The sequence below is a fragment of the Uranotaenia lowii genome, chromosome 2 (assembly GCF_029784155.1).
Source record: "Uranotaenia lowii strain MFRU-FL chromosome 2, ASM2978415v1, whole genome shotgun sequence".
Classification (NCBI taxonomy): Eukaryota; Metazoa; Arthropoda; class Insecta; order Diptera; family Culicidae; genus Uranotaenia; species Uranotaenia lowii.
In genome coordinates, this window is record NC_073692.1 from 310,454,746 (window position 1) to 310,473,289 (window position 18,544).

General features: G+C 32.9%; 1 protein-coding gene across 6 annotated transcripts in view; it reads right to left on the reverse strand.

The window, feature by feature from the left end:
- Positions 1–18,544, reverse strand: part of LOC129749349 (rab11 family-interacting protein 4B) — a 215,051-nt gene that overhangs the window by 41,413 nt on the left and 155,094 nt on the right. For 5 of the 6 annotated variants that reach the window (XM_055744297.1, XM_055744293.1, XM_055744294.1 and 2 more), the window contains exons 2-3: positions 12,407–13,265; positions 2,951–3,085 (exon numbers count right to left, since the gene is read on the reverse strand). In XM_055744297.1, coding sequence (XP_055600272.1) covers positions 2,951–3,085; positions 12,407–13,123 — 852 coding nt within the window. In that variant the 5' untranslated portion in view covers positions 13,124–13,265. The remainder of the gene's footprint in view (positions 1–2,950; positions 3,086–12,406; positions 13,266–18,544) is intronic. The other variant, XM_055744298.1, reaches the window with a different exon arrangement.

Genomic DNA, 18,544 nt, shown 5'->3' on the forward strand with positions numbered 1-18,544 from the left:
AAGAGAGAAAGAGAGTAAAACAGTAAGAGAGTAAAAGAGTAAGATAATAAGAGAGTGAGAGAGTAAGAGAGTAAAAGAGTAAGATAATAAGAGAGTAAGAGAGTAAGAAAATAAGTGAGTAAGAGAGTGAGTGAGTAAGAAAGTAAGAGAGTAAAAGAGTAAGAAAATAAGTGAGTAAGAGAGTGAGAGAGTAAGAGAGTAAGAGAGTAAGAGAGTAAGAGAGTAAGAGAGTAAGAGAGTAAGAGAGTAAGAGAATAAGAGAGTTAGAGAGTAAGAGAATAAGAGAGTAAGAGAGTAAGAGAGTAAGAGAGCAAGAGAGTAAGAGAGTAAGAGAATAAGAGAGTAAGAGAGTAAGAGAGTAAGAGAGTAAGAGAGTAAGACAGTAACCAAGTAAAAGAGTAAGATAATAAGAGAGTAAGGGAGTTAGAAAGTAAAAGAGTATGAGAGTAAGAGAGTACGAGAGTAAAATAGAAAGAGAGTAAGAGAATCACAGAATAAGAGAGTAAGAAAGTATGAAAGTGAGAGAGTAAGAGAGTAAAATAGTAAAAGAGTTAGAAAATAAGAGAGTACGAGAGTAAAAGAGTAAGAGAGTAAGAGATTAAGAGAGTAAGAGAGTAAGGGAGTAATAGATTAAGAGAGTAAGAGGTTAAGAGAGAGAGAGTAATAGAGTTATCTCTATGAATTAGTACATGCTTTAATTATCTACTAGTGCTGGTAGATAATTAAAGTATGTACAAATAATAACTTCAAATTTTCAATCACAATTGTATGTATGTATGTTGGTAATCCACCACGGATTCACAGCAGTTTCTGCCTAAGTATGTGCTCACATGCAATCTTTAGATGATTTTCCAAAAAAAAAAGAATAAATCTGGCAAAATTCGGGCAACCTGGCCGGACCGGACTAAATAATCCCTAATTTTGTTTTAAACTTCTGTGCAAACCCGGAAAAAACCGGGCAATTTGGCAACCTTACCATAAACTTTTTCGGATCTTAAATGCCCTTTCTAACTAATTAATAGCATTCGTGTTCATGAAAGATCATTACCAGTAAATAAGAATTTAGTAAAGCGCAAGAAGCTTTAGCAATCGGCATAAAAAAAGAACAAAATACACTTCTTAGAGCGTCCCAAAAATTCAACCGTATGCTGTGTAGTTCATTATCTGCTGAGAATATGTAGCATTGCTATGGAATCTTAAATGATTTTTTTTGCTCTAAGAAGCAATAAATTTTTATTTTTCGAAAGAAAAATAATCCATTAAAAGTTCAATGTGTGCTAAAATAAAAAAAAGTTTGAAATTTTGAAATAATGTCCAACTAAAAAAATTTAAAAATTTTTTCGAAAATTTCATTAATTTATTTAATACTCTACCGCCAGCATCTTTAAAGCTAGAAACAAGGTATATTTAACGTTTTTTGAGATTGTTCTTTAGATGACTCCTAGACTTTTTGAATTTATAAAATTCCTTTTAATGATTTAGACTATAAACGAGTTTTACGCCAAATCGACACGAAGTTGGCGTGACCCTTTCAGAATTCAATGAAACTTTGTGGGTACATAGATCTTACCTAGTAAATCAGCTGGGCATACTTAGTTTCCCAAAAATTATCTAGACTAACATTTGAAAAGGGCCAAACTTTTCAGAAAAAAATGTATGAACGTTTTGTGTGGTTCATGAGAGAGTTTGGGAAATTGAAAATATTATTATTGTCTACCTAAAAACGAAAATTTAAAATGAATGTGTATACTTCGTACAAAAACCATCACCCTTCTTAAAAAAAACCATCAAATTTTGAAATGGCGTTTTTTGGGAAATTGAGTTTTAGTTTTTAACATGCATTTTTCTCAGTATGGTGTTTTAAAATATTTGTTGTCAATATTTTTTTCTAAGACTATCTTAATTTTTCTAAAACTCTTCCGTAGAACACATTTTTGTAGGAATTGTAATTTCATAGCTTAAAATTTTAATAAAAAATAGGCCTGGAAAGTTTGGCCCTTTCAAATTTTAATCTAGATCTTTCTTGAGAAAACTAAGTATGCCTGTAGTAGTGCCTACGTAACTACTTAAGGACTATACACATACAAAGTTTCATTCAATTCGGTCTTGCCAAATACTGTGTCGAGTTGGCGCGAAATCCGTCTATAGCAGCTTTGTAGGAAAGACTCATAAATTGCATAGAATAAGAATTTTCTCAAAAGTATTTGCTATCTAATTTTCATCGCCACTGAAAATAAAAATAAAATTGAACTTCTTAACAGAATGATGACAAAAAATTGAAGCTTTGTGCCTTGTTTTTTATTATTTATTTGATTTGAATAAAATTCATTTGATTGAAAAATTATTATTAAAATCAAGGTTACAAAATTATTTGTAGGTTTAAATATATTTATTATATTTTTTGTTTCCTATTGTTATATTTACGTTTTATAGATTCATACATAACCGAATATAGCTTAAGTTCAAAGTTTACTTGAAATCCCATAAAAATCCTAATTTGTCACATGGGTTAGTTACAAATTGATATATTTTGGTCTCTTGTCAGTATGAGGATTAACTGAGACATTTGGAACAACCGAGTTCTGAAGCGGTCTGAATAGTTAACAACATTCCAAAATTCATAAAAAAAAATTTAAAAAATCGCTTACAAAAATTTAAGACCACTTGAATTTTTAGGAGGCAAACTTTATCTCAAATCCGTGAACTATTTAGCTACACAAAGATTTCCTTCTTGATACTTCTTTCTGATACTTTTATGAAAAAAGTTATAACTTGAAAGATATGTTGGAATCAGTTTTTGATTTATAGATATTTATGTTTTGATACCTACTATTCTCGAAGTTAAAAAATAGAAAGGATTTAGACTTACAAGAAACTTCAGGAGATTTTTCCCTTATTAAAAATAAATAAATAAAAAAAAAAGCAAAACATATTCTCCGAGTAAACTTACCTCCCTCAGCTGTTCTTCCAGCATGTGGTATCGGGCCTGCAGCACCGCATATTCCGCCTTGGTCCGACTGGTCCGGTCCTCGACATTGTTCTGCGTATCGGCCAGGTTCGTCACTTGCCGCTGCAGAATCTCCAGCTGTAATACAAACAAATTCACCATTAAAAACACTTATTTTTACCGTCTCGAGCTCTCGAGTTATATCATTTTGCTCCGGTTTGATTGCGGGCGAAATGTTCGGATGGCAAAAAAAATGGGTGGCTTTTGGTTGATTCGTGCCGTGAATCAAATTGAACAAATAACGTGGCGAACGAATCACATCACATCACATCGTCGGGGGGCACCGTGACGGGTTGAAGTCGTTCAATTATTTGCTTAGTGGGGTGCTGTAATTTCCTGTTTTATAGGGACAGATTTATAGAGTTCAGCTACTAGGAAATAGGTGACGTCGAGGCAGAAATTCACCACTTTGTACCAATCTTGAAGTGACTAACGAACGGGAAAGGTTCAATATCATTAATCAGAAAAAGTTTTCACCAACTTTTTTTTCCTAGAAATAAATCATGTTCAAATTTGTTTAAAAATAGTGTTTCAAAGATGCTAAACATCATCAGCAAACGTTTGACCCAAATAGTTTGTAGGACGATTTTCCACACGCCAAAGCATTTTAGTCGCTGCTGATGGTTTTGATTGTTCCAAGACGAGAGTAATTTTTCTCCACTCCACAAAAGGTGAATTTATTTCTATAAGAACAACACCTGTGGGTGGCACTGGCGACGACAACTATTTCACATCAAATACTTGGAGAAGGTGTTGGTGGTCCACTGAACTGTTGCGTAAGGCTTTGAAGATAAATTTTAGAGAAAAACCGTGCCAGAATAGCTAAAGTGTTCGTCTGTAGGTCTGTACATTGCATAATTATTTTTGACACTTAGCTGTCGAACGCGGCATTCTTTTATTTATGACTGGTTTGAGGTCCAAAACCAGTCGGAAAATGGCTTTGCTTGCAAATTAATGTCACCTTCAACGATGAACATTTTTTTGCGTGAGAGCTTCTTTGGAAATAAGCACGAATTAGAACTGTTCCAAAAAACAGATCTTTTTCTTCAATACAGTGAGCGAAATAAGAATAGCACCACTATGTTTTTTGCTTGTTAAAATATGAATACTTGAAAAATACGAAAATTTTCTTCCACAGTTTGTTCTGAATTGCCTAACGGATAAATCAAGGATAAGTTTACTTTTTTTGGACGTAGCAATTGGCGTTGAGGACCAAAAATGTGAAAAAAGGGTGCGAAATAAGAATAGCACCACTTGAGTTTTTCAACAAAAACAAAATTATTTTTCAAAATTTACTGTGTAAAAGTGAATAATAATGCTTTTACGAATTATTTGAATAGATAACTGCATTTTTATGAGTTTTCCAGAATTCCAAAGGTTTTCAAAGGTTTTAAAAGGGAGTTTTAAAAGATGCTCCTCTAGCGTTAAAGAATTTGATATAAGAGCCTTAAAACTTTATCAAACTGCTTGATTTCTTCATAAACATTCATAAGTATGATGCAAAATGATGAAACAAAGATTTGAGGCTGAGTTTAAATCCAAAAAGCAGGTTGGAATTCAAAAATACTAATATTTTATAATAATCAAACTTTATTTCTCTAGTTTTAAGTCATAGATGGCAGCACTATCTTGCCATATAACCAAATTCTTGCACATTTTCGATTATCCGGGATTAATTACGGAGTGCTGGATGATTTTGGTCAAGAAATAAATACATGTACCGTGTGAACGCTTTAAAAATTCTAAGATCACTAAATCCAAAAAAATTAGAATTGCATCAAGGTCACTAAAAGTGAATTTTTTGGACCGATTATCAGAATAAAGTTATACTTTGCGATGGAGCTTGATGGAGCTTGATGGAGCAGACGGCTAGCAGTATTATTGGTATGATTTGCAATTGAATCGGAAGTTGAGATGAGCAGGAATTTTTCCGGTTGTACATTTTTGTGCTGGTGATTTTTTGCAAATCCGGAAAAGCTTTCTGCAGCGTGAACTTCTACAAAACTGTGATGGGAAAATACCTCAAAATGATGAATATGGGCCTAAATAAACCAGGAAAATCAATATTGAGACTAAATTATGGTTTTAACTGCAAGATAGTGCTTACTGTGTTTACTGAACAAAATCAAAGTTTTTGATTTCCAACCTATTTTTTTCTGATTCAAACATAATCCTGAATGTTTGTTTCATTATTTTACGTCATTTTTATGAAGAAAGTAAGTAGTTTGATAAAGAATTACAGCTGAAATACCAAATTCCCTAACGCTAGAGGAGCATCTCTCAAAACCCCCTTTTAAAACCTTTGAAAACCTTTGGAATTCTGGAAAACTCATAAAAATGCAGTTATCTATTCAAATAATTCGTAGAAGCATTATTATTCACTTTTACACAGTAAATTTTGAAAAATAATTTTGTTTTTGTTGAAAAACTCAAGTGGTGCTATTCTTATTTCGCACCCTTTTTTCACATTTTTGGTCCTCAACGCCAATTGCTACGTCCAAAAAAAGTAAACTTATGCTTGATTTATCCGTTAGGCAATTCAGAACAAACTGTGGAAGAAAATTTTCGTATTTTTCAAGCATTGATATTTTAACAAGCAAAAAACATAGTGGTGCTATTCTTATTTCGCTCACTGTATGTATGCGGTTTCCAAAAATGAGGTTTAAATAATTATCATACTGAACTTGTAAATTGATTTTTATTCAATTTCCGTTCAAACACAATTTATTTTTAATGTATCAAGTTCGATTTAAAGCTTTGAGAAGAAATTGAATAGATATGCTGGTTTCTAAATAAAAATCGTTACACACATTGATGGACATAAGTATTCGATATTTTGTTGAAATCGACATTTTGTAGTATTTTGTTGAAGTTTTCGTAGTTCTTGTTACGTTTTATCACATATAACACTTTTGTTTTTAACATAGAAATACTTTAAACCAGTGGTTTTCAAAGTGGTCCCTACCGCCCCCTTGGGGGCGTTGAGAGCTTCCAGGGGGGCGGTGAGCTCAATGTTGAAATTTGGGGGGCGTTGGAAGGGCTCAGGGGGGCGGTGAGGTCGTAATTCACATTTTCACAAATCACGAAACAACGTAGATTTGAAAGAACAACGAGAAAGCTCGACGCAAAAAATGAAATTACGTTACAAAACTAGACATCAGGTTCAAGACTGAAAAAACTGTAATTTCACAGAGCTGCAAACAAATTTTTGTTCCAGTATCTCAATAATTATTTTTAAATGTAACAACAAGATTTTTTTTCAATTGTCACTGGTTTTGTATACGCTCTTCATGTTCATCATGTTTTGTAAGATTATTTTGGGTTATACTTAAACAAGAATAATTTTGGATAGCAATGCTTGATAATCTTTAAATTGTATTGTCTCAAAAAATCTGCTGAACAGAAAAAAAACCTTTGAAAATATTTGTATAAAAAGGCGTCATCTATGATTTAGTGACAGATTTTCTAGAAAGAAAATAGGTGGTATGAATAAGAAAATAGCAATTACTTTGATAGATTTTACTTAGCTCGAACTTTAGAATGGCAAAATTTGAAAGCATTTGCTCAACTAGATATGAAAAAGCAGAGTAGAACATTTACTTTCAACCAGTTCCGGATAAAAAATATGTATGCCATTCGAAGTATTTGACTCACAAAACTGCTCGAAAATATCAAAAATAATTACTAGAGCTTTATTCATATCAGCCAATATGTAATAATTATTTAGTTCCTATTTGTTCATCTCTATTTCAATCGATTAAAAAATCAATTGTGCCATTTGCCATGGATAAACTTTTAATCTATTTGGTTATCACTAACATTGCCTGGATTCAGTTATTAGAATCTAATTTTAACTTTAAGACTTGTAAATTCATATAAATTTGCTGCATAACTTTGAACAGGACTCGAATTCAGATATCAAGAAGTAATACTATTCTTACGTTATTTTACCGGCTTGACAGCATTTAATTTGTTTTCCATAATGCAATTTAGTATTCAACACTAATGCAAATTTAAATGGTGAATAGAAAATTTTGTTTACCGAAATTTGGGATATTTGATTTGATATCAAAACAAACTAATTAACCAGTATAAGTAAGTTTCCATGAAACTTTTCTTAGGATTAAGTGTTTACTGCAGGTTTAAAGCAATATGAGGCCCTTGGAGCCAAAAGTGTATAAATACATAAAAGCTTATTTCGAGAAAACACGCTTTTAATTTGTTATGTTTGGTTATTTTCAAAAAATACGCTTTTCTCTTTGGAACAAAATAGTATTACAAACAAATTCTAAAAATCTGAAAAATCATGAAATATAGTTCGAAATATAAAGAATCGTTTGACATTATTGAATCAAGATCGACCATTTTTACACTTATAACACCTTATAATACCCCTTTGTCTCTGAGGGCTCATTTAAATTTGATAATTTGAAATTTGTTTATTTCGAAGGGGGCCGTGCGCTACCCCGATTAGGCACCCACATATAAATTTGAATGAGTTTTAAGTTAAACCTTACAACAACATCAAGCCGAAAGCTAATGGTTTTTCAACGATCCAGATTTTGAATTTTTTAAATAGATTTTCTAAAAATTGGCCCATGGGGGCGTTGAGCTCGAAAATTTGGTAAAAGGGGGCGATGAGTGAAAAAAGTTTGAAAACCACTGCTTTAAACCATTTTAGAAACTTTTTCACACGTTTTAAAATATGAATAAGTATCTCTAACGCCTTAAAATATTAATAAAATATTTAAAATACAGATTTTTTACTTTAAAATCCAAGGAAACAGTACGGAAACAACTGATTTATCCTTAAACATGAATAAATTGTCATAGTTCCATTTATTGAAGGTATTTAAAATCTATTTGAGTAGAATGATAAATGATTGTCCAACGAAAAATGTAGAATGCAGTCTTCCTACCCCCTTGTTATGAAATTAGAGCAGAGCTCGAAAATTTCAAGAGCTAAGATAGGGAACATTTCACTAAACCTACTCATATCATATATTATGTAAAATTCACAAACCATTTAAAGTAAGGTTGCCCGAAATTTTATGATTTTTTAAAATTCTCAATAGTTCAAACAGTTGGAAATGATGTCTACATCAAGAAAGAAAGTAAGACAAAATACTATTTTATTTTTTATCTCATATAATAACTGTTTCAAATACATTATGAAACGAAGGGTATGTTCCAAGTTATCACACAGAAAATTTTTTTTGACTATTACGTGTCACTGAAACTGTAACCTGTAAAATAAATCAACCTGTAATTAACCCTGAAAACCTGTAATTTTAAATCGTTTTCCTTGAAAGTTAACGAAGATTTATTTATTATTACAGCAAATGTCATGTAAAAAAGTTGTACACTGAAAATTAAATGTCACGTAATTTGTTTTTCGACCTGTAAAATTACGATAAATGTCCTGCTCCTTTTTGTTACAGGAAATTTGCGTAATTTTACAGGAAATAATTTTTGCTGTGCAGACATGCAAAATTTTGGAAACTTTTTTTGCCTATAAAAATACTACCCAGCCTATTTTTTTTAAATACAAAACTTACGCACTTTCGAGATATTTAGGATGCAAGAGGACAAAAATAATTGTGCACAGTTTTCTTCAAAAACCATCATAATGAAATCGAGAGCTGACAAAACCGTTGTATGTACTGAAAATCACTATGCTTGAAGTGGTGAAAAATTATTATTAAAAAACAATCAAGAATGTCAAAAAAGTTCAAGCCAAGTGTGAAAGTGAAGCACATGATCGGAAACTACTGTTAAAGATGATCAGGGAACTAAAGGCATTTTAAATTATGAATAAGCAAAAAACTCTGTGTAGATCTCTGAAATTTCCAGGAAATTAGTCCCTGAGGCCAGAAGTTTTGCCCACCAATCAACCAGGTAAACAAAACTTCAAAAGACAGTTCAAAAGAAAGTTGAAGAGTTAGTAAGCTGGTTAGCCGGTGCCGAGCCAATGCAACAGATAAGTTTTGATGGACGACAAAACTTGTGAAATATTCAATGTTTTACTAGTAACGGCAGTCTGCTTCTGATAAGGTGTCTAGCAGAATAAAGTTTATGTTTGCTGATTGTTTTAGAAAAAATATCATAATTCGGCAACATTCTGCTCCCGTGGAGAAAAATAAAATTTTGGTGTCGAAAACATGAGATTTCGATGATTTCAAAAGCCTAAAACTAGAAGTCTTGATTGAAAACTGTGCAATTTACGATTTCAACTAATCGATTTTAATTTTAATTTGTTCTTGTGATGATTCTTTTATGTTTTTTTTCTGAATTTTCCAGCTGAAAATTCCATAAAAACGTATTTCATTTTGGTAAATTTAAAACTGCTAAATTCACCAAATTGTCTCCAGTTTTTATAAGAAGCATTGGTCAAAACAGTAGCAAAAATTTAAGAAGATGGAGCAGTTACCCAAATCATCGATTATATGAAGTTTTTCTAGAAAACTGTGATCAATATCATTATTGAAAAAAAGTGTGCGCTAATCGATGGGAGATACTAAAAAAATTATGATTATTTCTACAAAAAAAAACAATTTTCTTTCATACTTTTCCTAAAATAATCATAACACTACCTGCATTTCTTTCTCGGGAAGTTTTTCGATCATATGAATAGTTTTCAAGATAGGTGCATTTAAAACTGTCCCATTTCTAAAGGAACTGAGCTTTAGTAAAATTTTTGATTGGTTGACCCCTAAGAGGTTTGAAAAGGATAATTATGAAACAAAATCATAGTTTAATTGCTTTTTGTGGATAACCAGCAAACTGATTACTGTCAAGAAAAAAACTTGCCCCCTTCTGACAAAAAACATTTTTGAGGTTTTGATGATTCAACATAAAGCTTCAAAGTTTAAGGACTCTCCACCTTATAATCTTAGCTTTACCTAATGTCGCTTGTCGATATCGTTACTCTTGGAGACTTTTGAAAACAAAAACCTGCCCGTGCGTTTATCGACGAAGTTTTTGCGATTTTCGGCTCAACCTTCAAATGATAGCTTTGGGAGTAAGTAACAAACTTTCATATCGCTGCAACTTTAAAAAACGATGTATAGAGGTCTCACTGATTCGATTTTAAAAAAAAAATGTTTTTTTTTGTAAATTTTTTCTAAAAAATACTCTCAGATCTTCAAAAAGCATAAAAAATGTGTCTCTTAAATTTTGTAATCTTTTCTATAATGCAAGTTTTAAATCCACAAAAAAGTGTACTTTACATTACTGTTTTCAACCCTCAACGCACTCAAAAGATGCGCAGTATTATGAAATGCAACTTTGCAGAAGAAAGTGTAAAGATATAACTCGTCATTGTAAAGTTATTCATGTTTTACTGTAGCAAAAAGGCACAAGTTTTAAAATTTTTGTTAGAAATTGCTTGAGTGTTTGCAAATGGTTCTTCCTGTTGATTCAAGAATCGAAAAAAAAAAATGAAAAATTTTGATATCAGGAGTTTATTTGGATCTTAGATTGCTCGAAACTCATCCACATCAAAATCCAAAGCAATTTCCAACAAAAATTTAAAAATTGTGACATTTTCCCACAATAAAACTTGAATAACTTTAAAACGACGCGTTATATCTATACACTTTCTTCTGCAAAGCTGTATTTAATAACATTGCGTATGCTTCTGAGTATGTTTTAAGTTGAAAGCCCTTATCTTAAGTACACTTTAAAGTGGGTATAAATATGTTTTTTTAACATCATATTGCGTAATTTGAAATATCATACATACAAATTGAGAGTCCAAACTAGTCATAACAAATTTTTAGTTTAAATCTTACGTTATGAAAAAAAAAAAATAATAAAAGAGGATCATGTTTGATACCTTTTCAAGATCTGAGAATTTTATTAGGCGAAATTGTCGAAAAATGACCTTTTTACCAAAACTGAACCAGTTCGACCTCTAAACATCGCTTTTCTTAGTCACCGCCATATGAAAGTATGTTTCTTACACCCGAAAAGCTATCATTTGAAGGTTGAGCACCCAGAATTCCTGACATGGTGCAATTTTAGGCCAACCTAATGAACATTCAATTAGAAATGCATGCCATTTCGTCAAATAATGACCAATTCCAACCCTTTTTGATTACTAAAGATTTCAAAGAAAGTGTGCAAAAAATTTATTTTTTTTGTTTGTAATGCGTAGTTTTCGAAAAATCGCTGTTGTTTCATCAAATTCGGAAATTCTAACAAATGTTTTAATCTCAATCAATTACAAACATCTTTCAACACCTAATGAACAATGTTTGAAAGAAATTTTCCAAATCGTATCGAAATAAATCAACGATTTCAAAAATTATTTTTCATCTATGATGGGCTATATCTCTTGTACTTAAGACTAAAAAAAGGGCTTCAAACCTGTTCAGTTGCGTCATTCGAATTAAAATGCTATTATTTATCTGACTCAATAATTGCTGTTCTCATTTAAAATAAAGTCATTCATTAAGGTGGAATGTGCTAGGATGCCTCTAAAAGAAGTGAACACTAAGACAGCTTGAATTTTGAAATACAAAGCCTTTTGGGAAATTCATAAGAGTTAAATTCCTGAAAAAAAATTTTTGATGTAGAGTAGTGCAATCAATAAGGGTGAATTTCCATTCTACTGTAAAATTTTCAAAAATGCTGATTTGATTGTTTCACAGTTTTTAAAAAAGACACTGTGAGTGCATCAGAGGATTATCAAAAGTTTCGATTCATCATATTTAGACATAAAATTCTACAAAAAATCTAAAAATTACAGATGCATTTTAATAGAATTTCCATTCAAAATAAATTTAACTTCTGCATTGTTTAGGAGTATAGGAGTGTCAAATAAAACTGAAAAATTTAGTACTTAAATTGGATTCGCTATTCATAAGAGCTTTATGGCAAGTAAATCCTTTGAAGAAAATTTCTGCTGAATAGTTTACTGGAAAATGTTGGAATCCATTCAAATAAGCCAGTTCTAACATGTTTTTAGAAATTGAATTTTGTAAATAGCAACCCTATAATAAAATTGAAAAATTGAAATGGATTATTTGCTCTTTGAAAAAAATTGTTCAACAGAAATAATAGAAAAGCGATCAAGAAATATGGAAAAGAATATGAGTAAAAATACTAAATTTTTATTTTGACTTTTATTTCTAGCCATAATCCTTTTTGCACGTACGATAATCATTTTTTCTATTTGATTCTCAAATTGAAATTTACTCATCATAACGTGTTATATATCTCTTAATCTGGAAATCAAACTTTTGCTTTGGACTACAACAGTTTTTTCTGAAACTTTGTAAGAAAACAACCCACACATCATTAAACAAATGTGTTCTACATGGCGACCGTCATTATTCATTTAAATCATTCAACGTGATTGAGGTTTTTGGGATCCCAGAAATCCCTGTCACTTACCTGTTCGTTCAAATTATCACACAGATCCGTCTTGATGAGACCGCCCATCTTGTTGTTGTGATTGGTCGCGTGATTGGACTTCAGAATGAATTTGTTTCCGCCCAGCTCCGGATTGTCTCCGATCAACTTAAGGTTGTTGTTGATCAGATTGTTTTTGGCATTCTTCTCCTCGATAATGACCGAGCAGCTTATCAAGTTGTTGGTTTTGTTGTTCAGCAACTTGTTGTTGAGTATATTATTGTTGTTGTTGATGTTTGTGATCAGACTGTTGTTGTTGTTATTGTTCAACGGCTGTTGTTGTTGCGTTTCTCCGATGTTGTACTCGTCCAGAAAGAGCCCGGAATGAGGCCCGGAGGATGGAAAATCGTTCGGATGCAGGCTGAGGAAGGTTTCCTCGTCGATCAGCACCGGCTGATCGGGAGGGATGTAATCCTTCAGCCGCAGATCTTCCAGACTAGATGAAGCGGTGTGCGATGAGATGAGGTTGGAATCCTGGACCCTCATGGGCCCGGAAGGATCGACTACCGTAGGTCCGACGAACTCGAACTGGCCCTGCCACATGTCGTAGTCCAGGTCCAGACTGTCCGGCTGACTCGTCGAGGCCGGAGTGGCCGTCGAGGTCGGCGTGGACGAGGCCAGATAGTCGACCTTCTTGCTCGTGACCGAGGTCATCATTTTGAGTGGCGAAAGCTTGTCGCTAAGTCGGTGCCAATTCATCGGGCCGACCGGAACCGACCATCGTTTGAGGGCACTCTAGGAAGGTGAGGTAGATTCTAAGGCACTGGTTTCTAGTATTCTTTAAAGGCACTTTAGGAACTTCACTTGATTGTTTATCGTTTGATTTCTGTCACACATCAATCTGTTGAAGGATTTAGGATGAATTAAACATATTTCCGATTTCTTTCCGAAACCAACGCTGAGAGGTAGGATTTCCATATCTGCTTTTTACTTTTTGCTAAAGTAGGTCACTTTTCAACTTTTTTCTTAACGTCTTTTGGTTAATCGAGTCGTATTGAAGGAAAAAAACCAACTTCCACAAAAAAACAGAACCCATCCTTGACCAGTTTTACCAAATCGAAAAATAATTAATTGTTCTGATCCGAGGTATAGTTTCACAATACAACATATGACGAGTTTTTAAACGATTCTTTTCCAACCCAAGGTACTCAATATAATAAACAGGAAAGCTCCTTAGTTTACGCTTGCATGTTAACTTTAACTGAATACGAAATTTGCTCAATGATATTCCACAAAAGGTCAACTACTAAACGGAACGATTGAATCGCCTGCAGCAATGGCACTTCCTTACTGTCAACAGTATACAAAGTTCTTCAAAGCCTTCAACGTAGAAAAAAAACTCAAAACCATTCGAAAGGATTATTCCAATAACAAATGAATCCATTCTTTTTTGTCGGTTTCATCCGTTTAGCCAATTATGAAAAATGGAAAAATCATAATTAATAGTTACAGCTCATCGGACAGAGCTCTCGTTAAAATACAGGCCTCCGCCATATGTGTTCGTCAATTTGCAAACCGTGGCCTGGCCAGTGCAATTTAATTAGCGGACCTTCGAAAACGAGAGAAACAAAAAAAAATAAATCGGTGCAATCGGTGGCGACTATGCAAGATATAAAAAAAACAACCAAACGAACGAAAAAAAACCACCCGGGTAAAAATATTAGCCATCAGGTGTCGTAAATTGGGAAAGAGAGCGCTGCTGTGCGAATCACGTGCCACACGCGAACCACCTCGTTGCCGTGCTGCGGCTTAACAACAAATTGGCCTTAACGAAGTAAAACAATATTAATATCTGTTTTGTGACGGTAACGACGACGACTTGGGAGTTTAAGAGAAATTAAAAGTTATTTTGAGATGATTCGTTAACACAGCATCCGATTTGTTTTCTCATCGAAAACTATTGGGGTACATGAGGTACTTACACATTGTTACTCAAGTTTTCCCCTCATTGGATTTTGATTTCTCACTTAAGTTTTTACAATAATTCTCGGTTTTTTTCTTCAACTTATTTAAGGGGCAGAACCAGCACCTCTATGTGGGGCAAGTAGATCACCCCATGTCGCATAGTACATAAGTATAATAACAAAGTAATCTTGTACGTATGTAAAGCTTGCTTCATTTAGATTTGGAACTAACTTTTTCACAATTTGTGGCGCTCCCGGTTTACGGATTTGGAAGTTCTTGTCGGGAATGTTGTCAGCTTCAATTATGATTCTTTGACATTCCGCAAATCGACTGTACTTTATAAACAATCAAAATGGAAACTTAAATAAGGGAAAAAATTGTGCACAGTCATTTGGAAAATCCATCTAGGCTAGCTAAACAGTTGAAATTGCCCAGAAATATCGTATGGCGCATTATCAAATTATCAATTTAAATTTGTTTTTGCCGACAATTTTGCACGAAAATTTATGATTTGGCAGGGCATTTGCAGCTGTGGTTAAACGTTCTCGTTATAAATAAGACAATGACGTCGGAGCTATAGAGTGTCTCCAAAAACGAATTTTCCCCTTCATTCGATCCCACGACCATCCCGTAATGTTTTGACTAGATTTGGCAAGCTTTCATTACAGCAAAGTCGTTCAAGAATGGTATACCGAGAAAGGGGTCCAGTTTGTTCAAAAAAAAACCTTAGCCCTCCCTGGGCAACCATGAAGAAGAAACTCAAGGCAAAGAGAAAGGTTGTCAAAGACATCACTCAGATGAAGACCTGGTGGAAAAAGATAGCTAAAATGATGGACAAAGAAGATGTGCCAATAAGCCGTATTAGAGAGAAAAATCGAGAATTCCTTCGAACCGTGACGAATAATTTAATCCGAATATTTTCTAAAAAGTATGAAAAAAGGGCTACATTTGTAAAAAAAAAATCTTGAATTCAATAATAAATAACTGAAATACTGGCAATTGTTTTTATGGGTGAAAGGGCAAGTAGTAGATGAATTTTGCTGTCCGACGCCATCTTGAAGTCCAAGATGGCGGGATCTGCTCAACTTGAAAATACTGTAAGTGACTGAAAATCGCATGAAACCCGCAGAATTTGGTTATTGGGTGAAAGGGCTCAACGAGTAGAAGTCAAATTTCGCAATCTGACGCCATCTTAAAATCCAAGATGGCGGCTTCCGATTAACTTGGAAAATGCTGTGAATCTCTGAAAGTCGCATGAAACCCCCACAATTGTATAGTATTGTATTGGTATTGGGTTAAAGGGCTAAACGAATAGAAGTCAAATTTTGTTGTCCGACGTGATATTGAAATCCAACATGGCGGCATCCGCTAAACTTAAAAATACTGTAAATGACTGAGAATCGCATGAAACCCCCACAATGTGAGTATTGGGTTAGCATTCATTTAAGAAAGTTGATTTTATTTTGGGGGTAGTGTTTGCTGGTAAAAATTGAACGTGGGAACAACAAGCCGATGAGAAGTTAAGTTTACTCGGTCCTATGTAGATTGGAGACAGGCAGGCCTCCCATGAAAAATACAAAGCATAGGTACTTTTTCGGTTTTGATTTGAAAAATAAAACCTATAGAGGAATTTACCCGCAAAAAAAATGAAAATGATAATATTGCGTAGAACTCCATTGATAATGGAATAAAATTGATTTAAAAATTTGAAGCTGCTAGAGGAGAGTCTAGACTTCTGCTGTAGCATCTAATATACACCTTTTCTACGTTCTTTGACCACCGTTTGGCGTGGATTGGTAATGATCTTGAAAGGATAAATTCAGAAATAAGAAACCTAGAAGGGGTAAAAGTACGAAGTGAAAATGGGGCAAAAGTACGTACTATATACAGGGTCCACCAAAGTTAATATAAACGGAAAGTTTTTACATTTTTTTTTTCAAATGCTTTCAACATCAGAGCATATTTTTGATTCTACAAAAACCAGCTCGCGCGAAAAATTGCTGAAATAGGCTGAGAAATGGATTTCGTCAACCTGTTAAATATGGACAAGTGAAAAACTCCGAATTCGCTTGTGTTCTCCTATGTATAGGATTTGTATCAGAAGCAAACACAGAAGATGCTTTCTGCAGCATTTGATTGAAAGATTGAAATAAAAATAATTTTCTACTTCACTTCGTGCAGAAATGTGGAATTTTTAATGGTCGTACTTCTACTCCACATCATTCGAACTAGCTTTTGCCCCAGAGCATAGTGGTTTAAAACTCAAAAAACGTGATCATGGGCTTTTTGAAGGCGTCAATGTCAAAATAGCTTTCTGGTTTGTTCTACAATATTTCATAACTTTTGAATGCGCATATTTTTTTGTAAATTTTTCCTGATCAATCCATCTATAAGTGAGATATTTTTCATTTTATCACTATGACGTTTTCAGAAAAGTTGTAAATCATCAGATTTTAAGAAACTTTGTTGAAGACGTCAAAGCTCTATCTTTCGAAACAACATGTTTAAAAGACATTTTTGGCAAAAACTAACTTCAAAAAATAAAAAATTCGTTTATCTTTTTTCGAAGCGAGTTTTGAGACAAATTTTGTATGAGAGAGTTGCGACAATTGTAAAACTACACAATTGCATTCAAAGCATCAAGGCAGTATTTTGTAATTTAATGGTACTTTTTGGGTGATTTATTTTAAAAATTGCATGTTTTCATTGCTCAATATCTCCAGAAGTTGCAAACATACCAAAATGAAAATAAACTCATTAGAAAGAGAAATCTTTCAACTTTAATGGACAGATAGTTTCATTTGTTGGCATGTGAGAATTTGTCGTTTTTCGAGGTAAGTTTTTGAAATAATGTCTTTTAAACATGTTGGTTCAAAAGATAGAGCTTTAACGTTTTCAACAAAGTTTCTTAAAATTTGATGATCTCCAACTTTACTGGAGACGTCAAAGTGATAAAACGAAAAATACAAAAAATAAAAAAAATATCTCACACAGTTATTACACACAAATGTAAACGAAAAACAAAACAAACTGAGCCAGAACAAATTAGTATGGACGAAAGCCAGTAATTTGTAGGTTTGAAATCAAAAATTGTAATTGTAGTGTTAAGTTGTAATTTGAAATATATTTTAGTGCCTGCTGAAGAAGAGCGAATGCCAAAGTAGCTCGAAACGTCTGATAAAAGAACGTTTTTAATTTGTAAAACTCTCCGAAAAACGTCGATAAAATTCAACAACATTACAATAGGATAGCACTAAGGTCGTACTTTTACCCCACCATATTCTATTGTATTGAAAAGTTAATAAATTTATAAAATATTCAATTGTACAGCTGATCATTATTGAAAAATAATAGTAAATCAAATCGTAAAAGAATAAAGTACATTATTTAACCAAACAAATCAAAAAAACTTCTAAAGGATTAAAACTTTTGTTGATAAAAAATAGTAAAAAAATATTTTTGCTAGAAAATTTTGAAGAGAACAAATTCTTTTAACCTTAGTGTGTTAAGACTTCAACTAAAAGTGTTCAAACAGATCGAGAGGGGAAATATAAAATTTATGATAATGACCGTGACTTATTGTAAATTGTAAGCGCAGATTGAGGTAACTGATATAAAACACAAAAATTAGTGATCATGAATAATTTTCACCATAATTTTGCTAATTTTCCGTATGAAATGGATCTCATATGAAATAATCGACTGGACCTTTTTGCAGTCCTTCAAAATTACCATGAAATTATTTTTCATTCAAAAAAACCAAGTTGACACATGTGTGAAAGCCATTTTATTTCTCATCACCAGATTAGCGTTGGAAAAAAGTAGGTAAGTAATTGTATTGCTCATCAGGGGATAAATTCATCAACTTCAGAAGGAAAACAGGTGAAAAGTAATATAATACTACACATAGTTAAAAACCTTCAAGTCAAGCATCAATGATTGATACTTTTGGTTTTTAGGAGTAAATGTTAGCATAAAAACTTTTATTAACATAAGTTTCTGGACTCTTTAGATGGATCACACTCTCCTAGGTTATCTGATCTGCTCCGTTTAAATTCCCTGTTGTTCGTGAGATTTTTTTTAAGATTCTTGAACTGACTTTTAAAATGCTATATGCAGATAAAATTTTGCGATTTGAAGCTGTTTATGTTAAATGGTCCATTTTAAACATCATTCAGTTCAGTCGGATCATGAAAAATAAAAACAACGTATTAA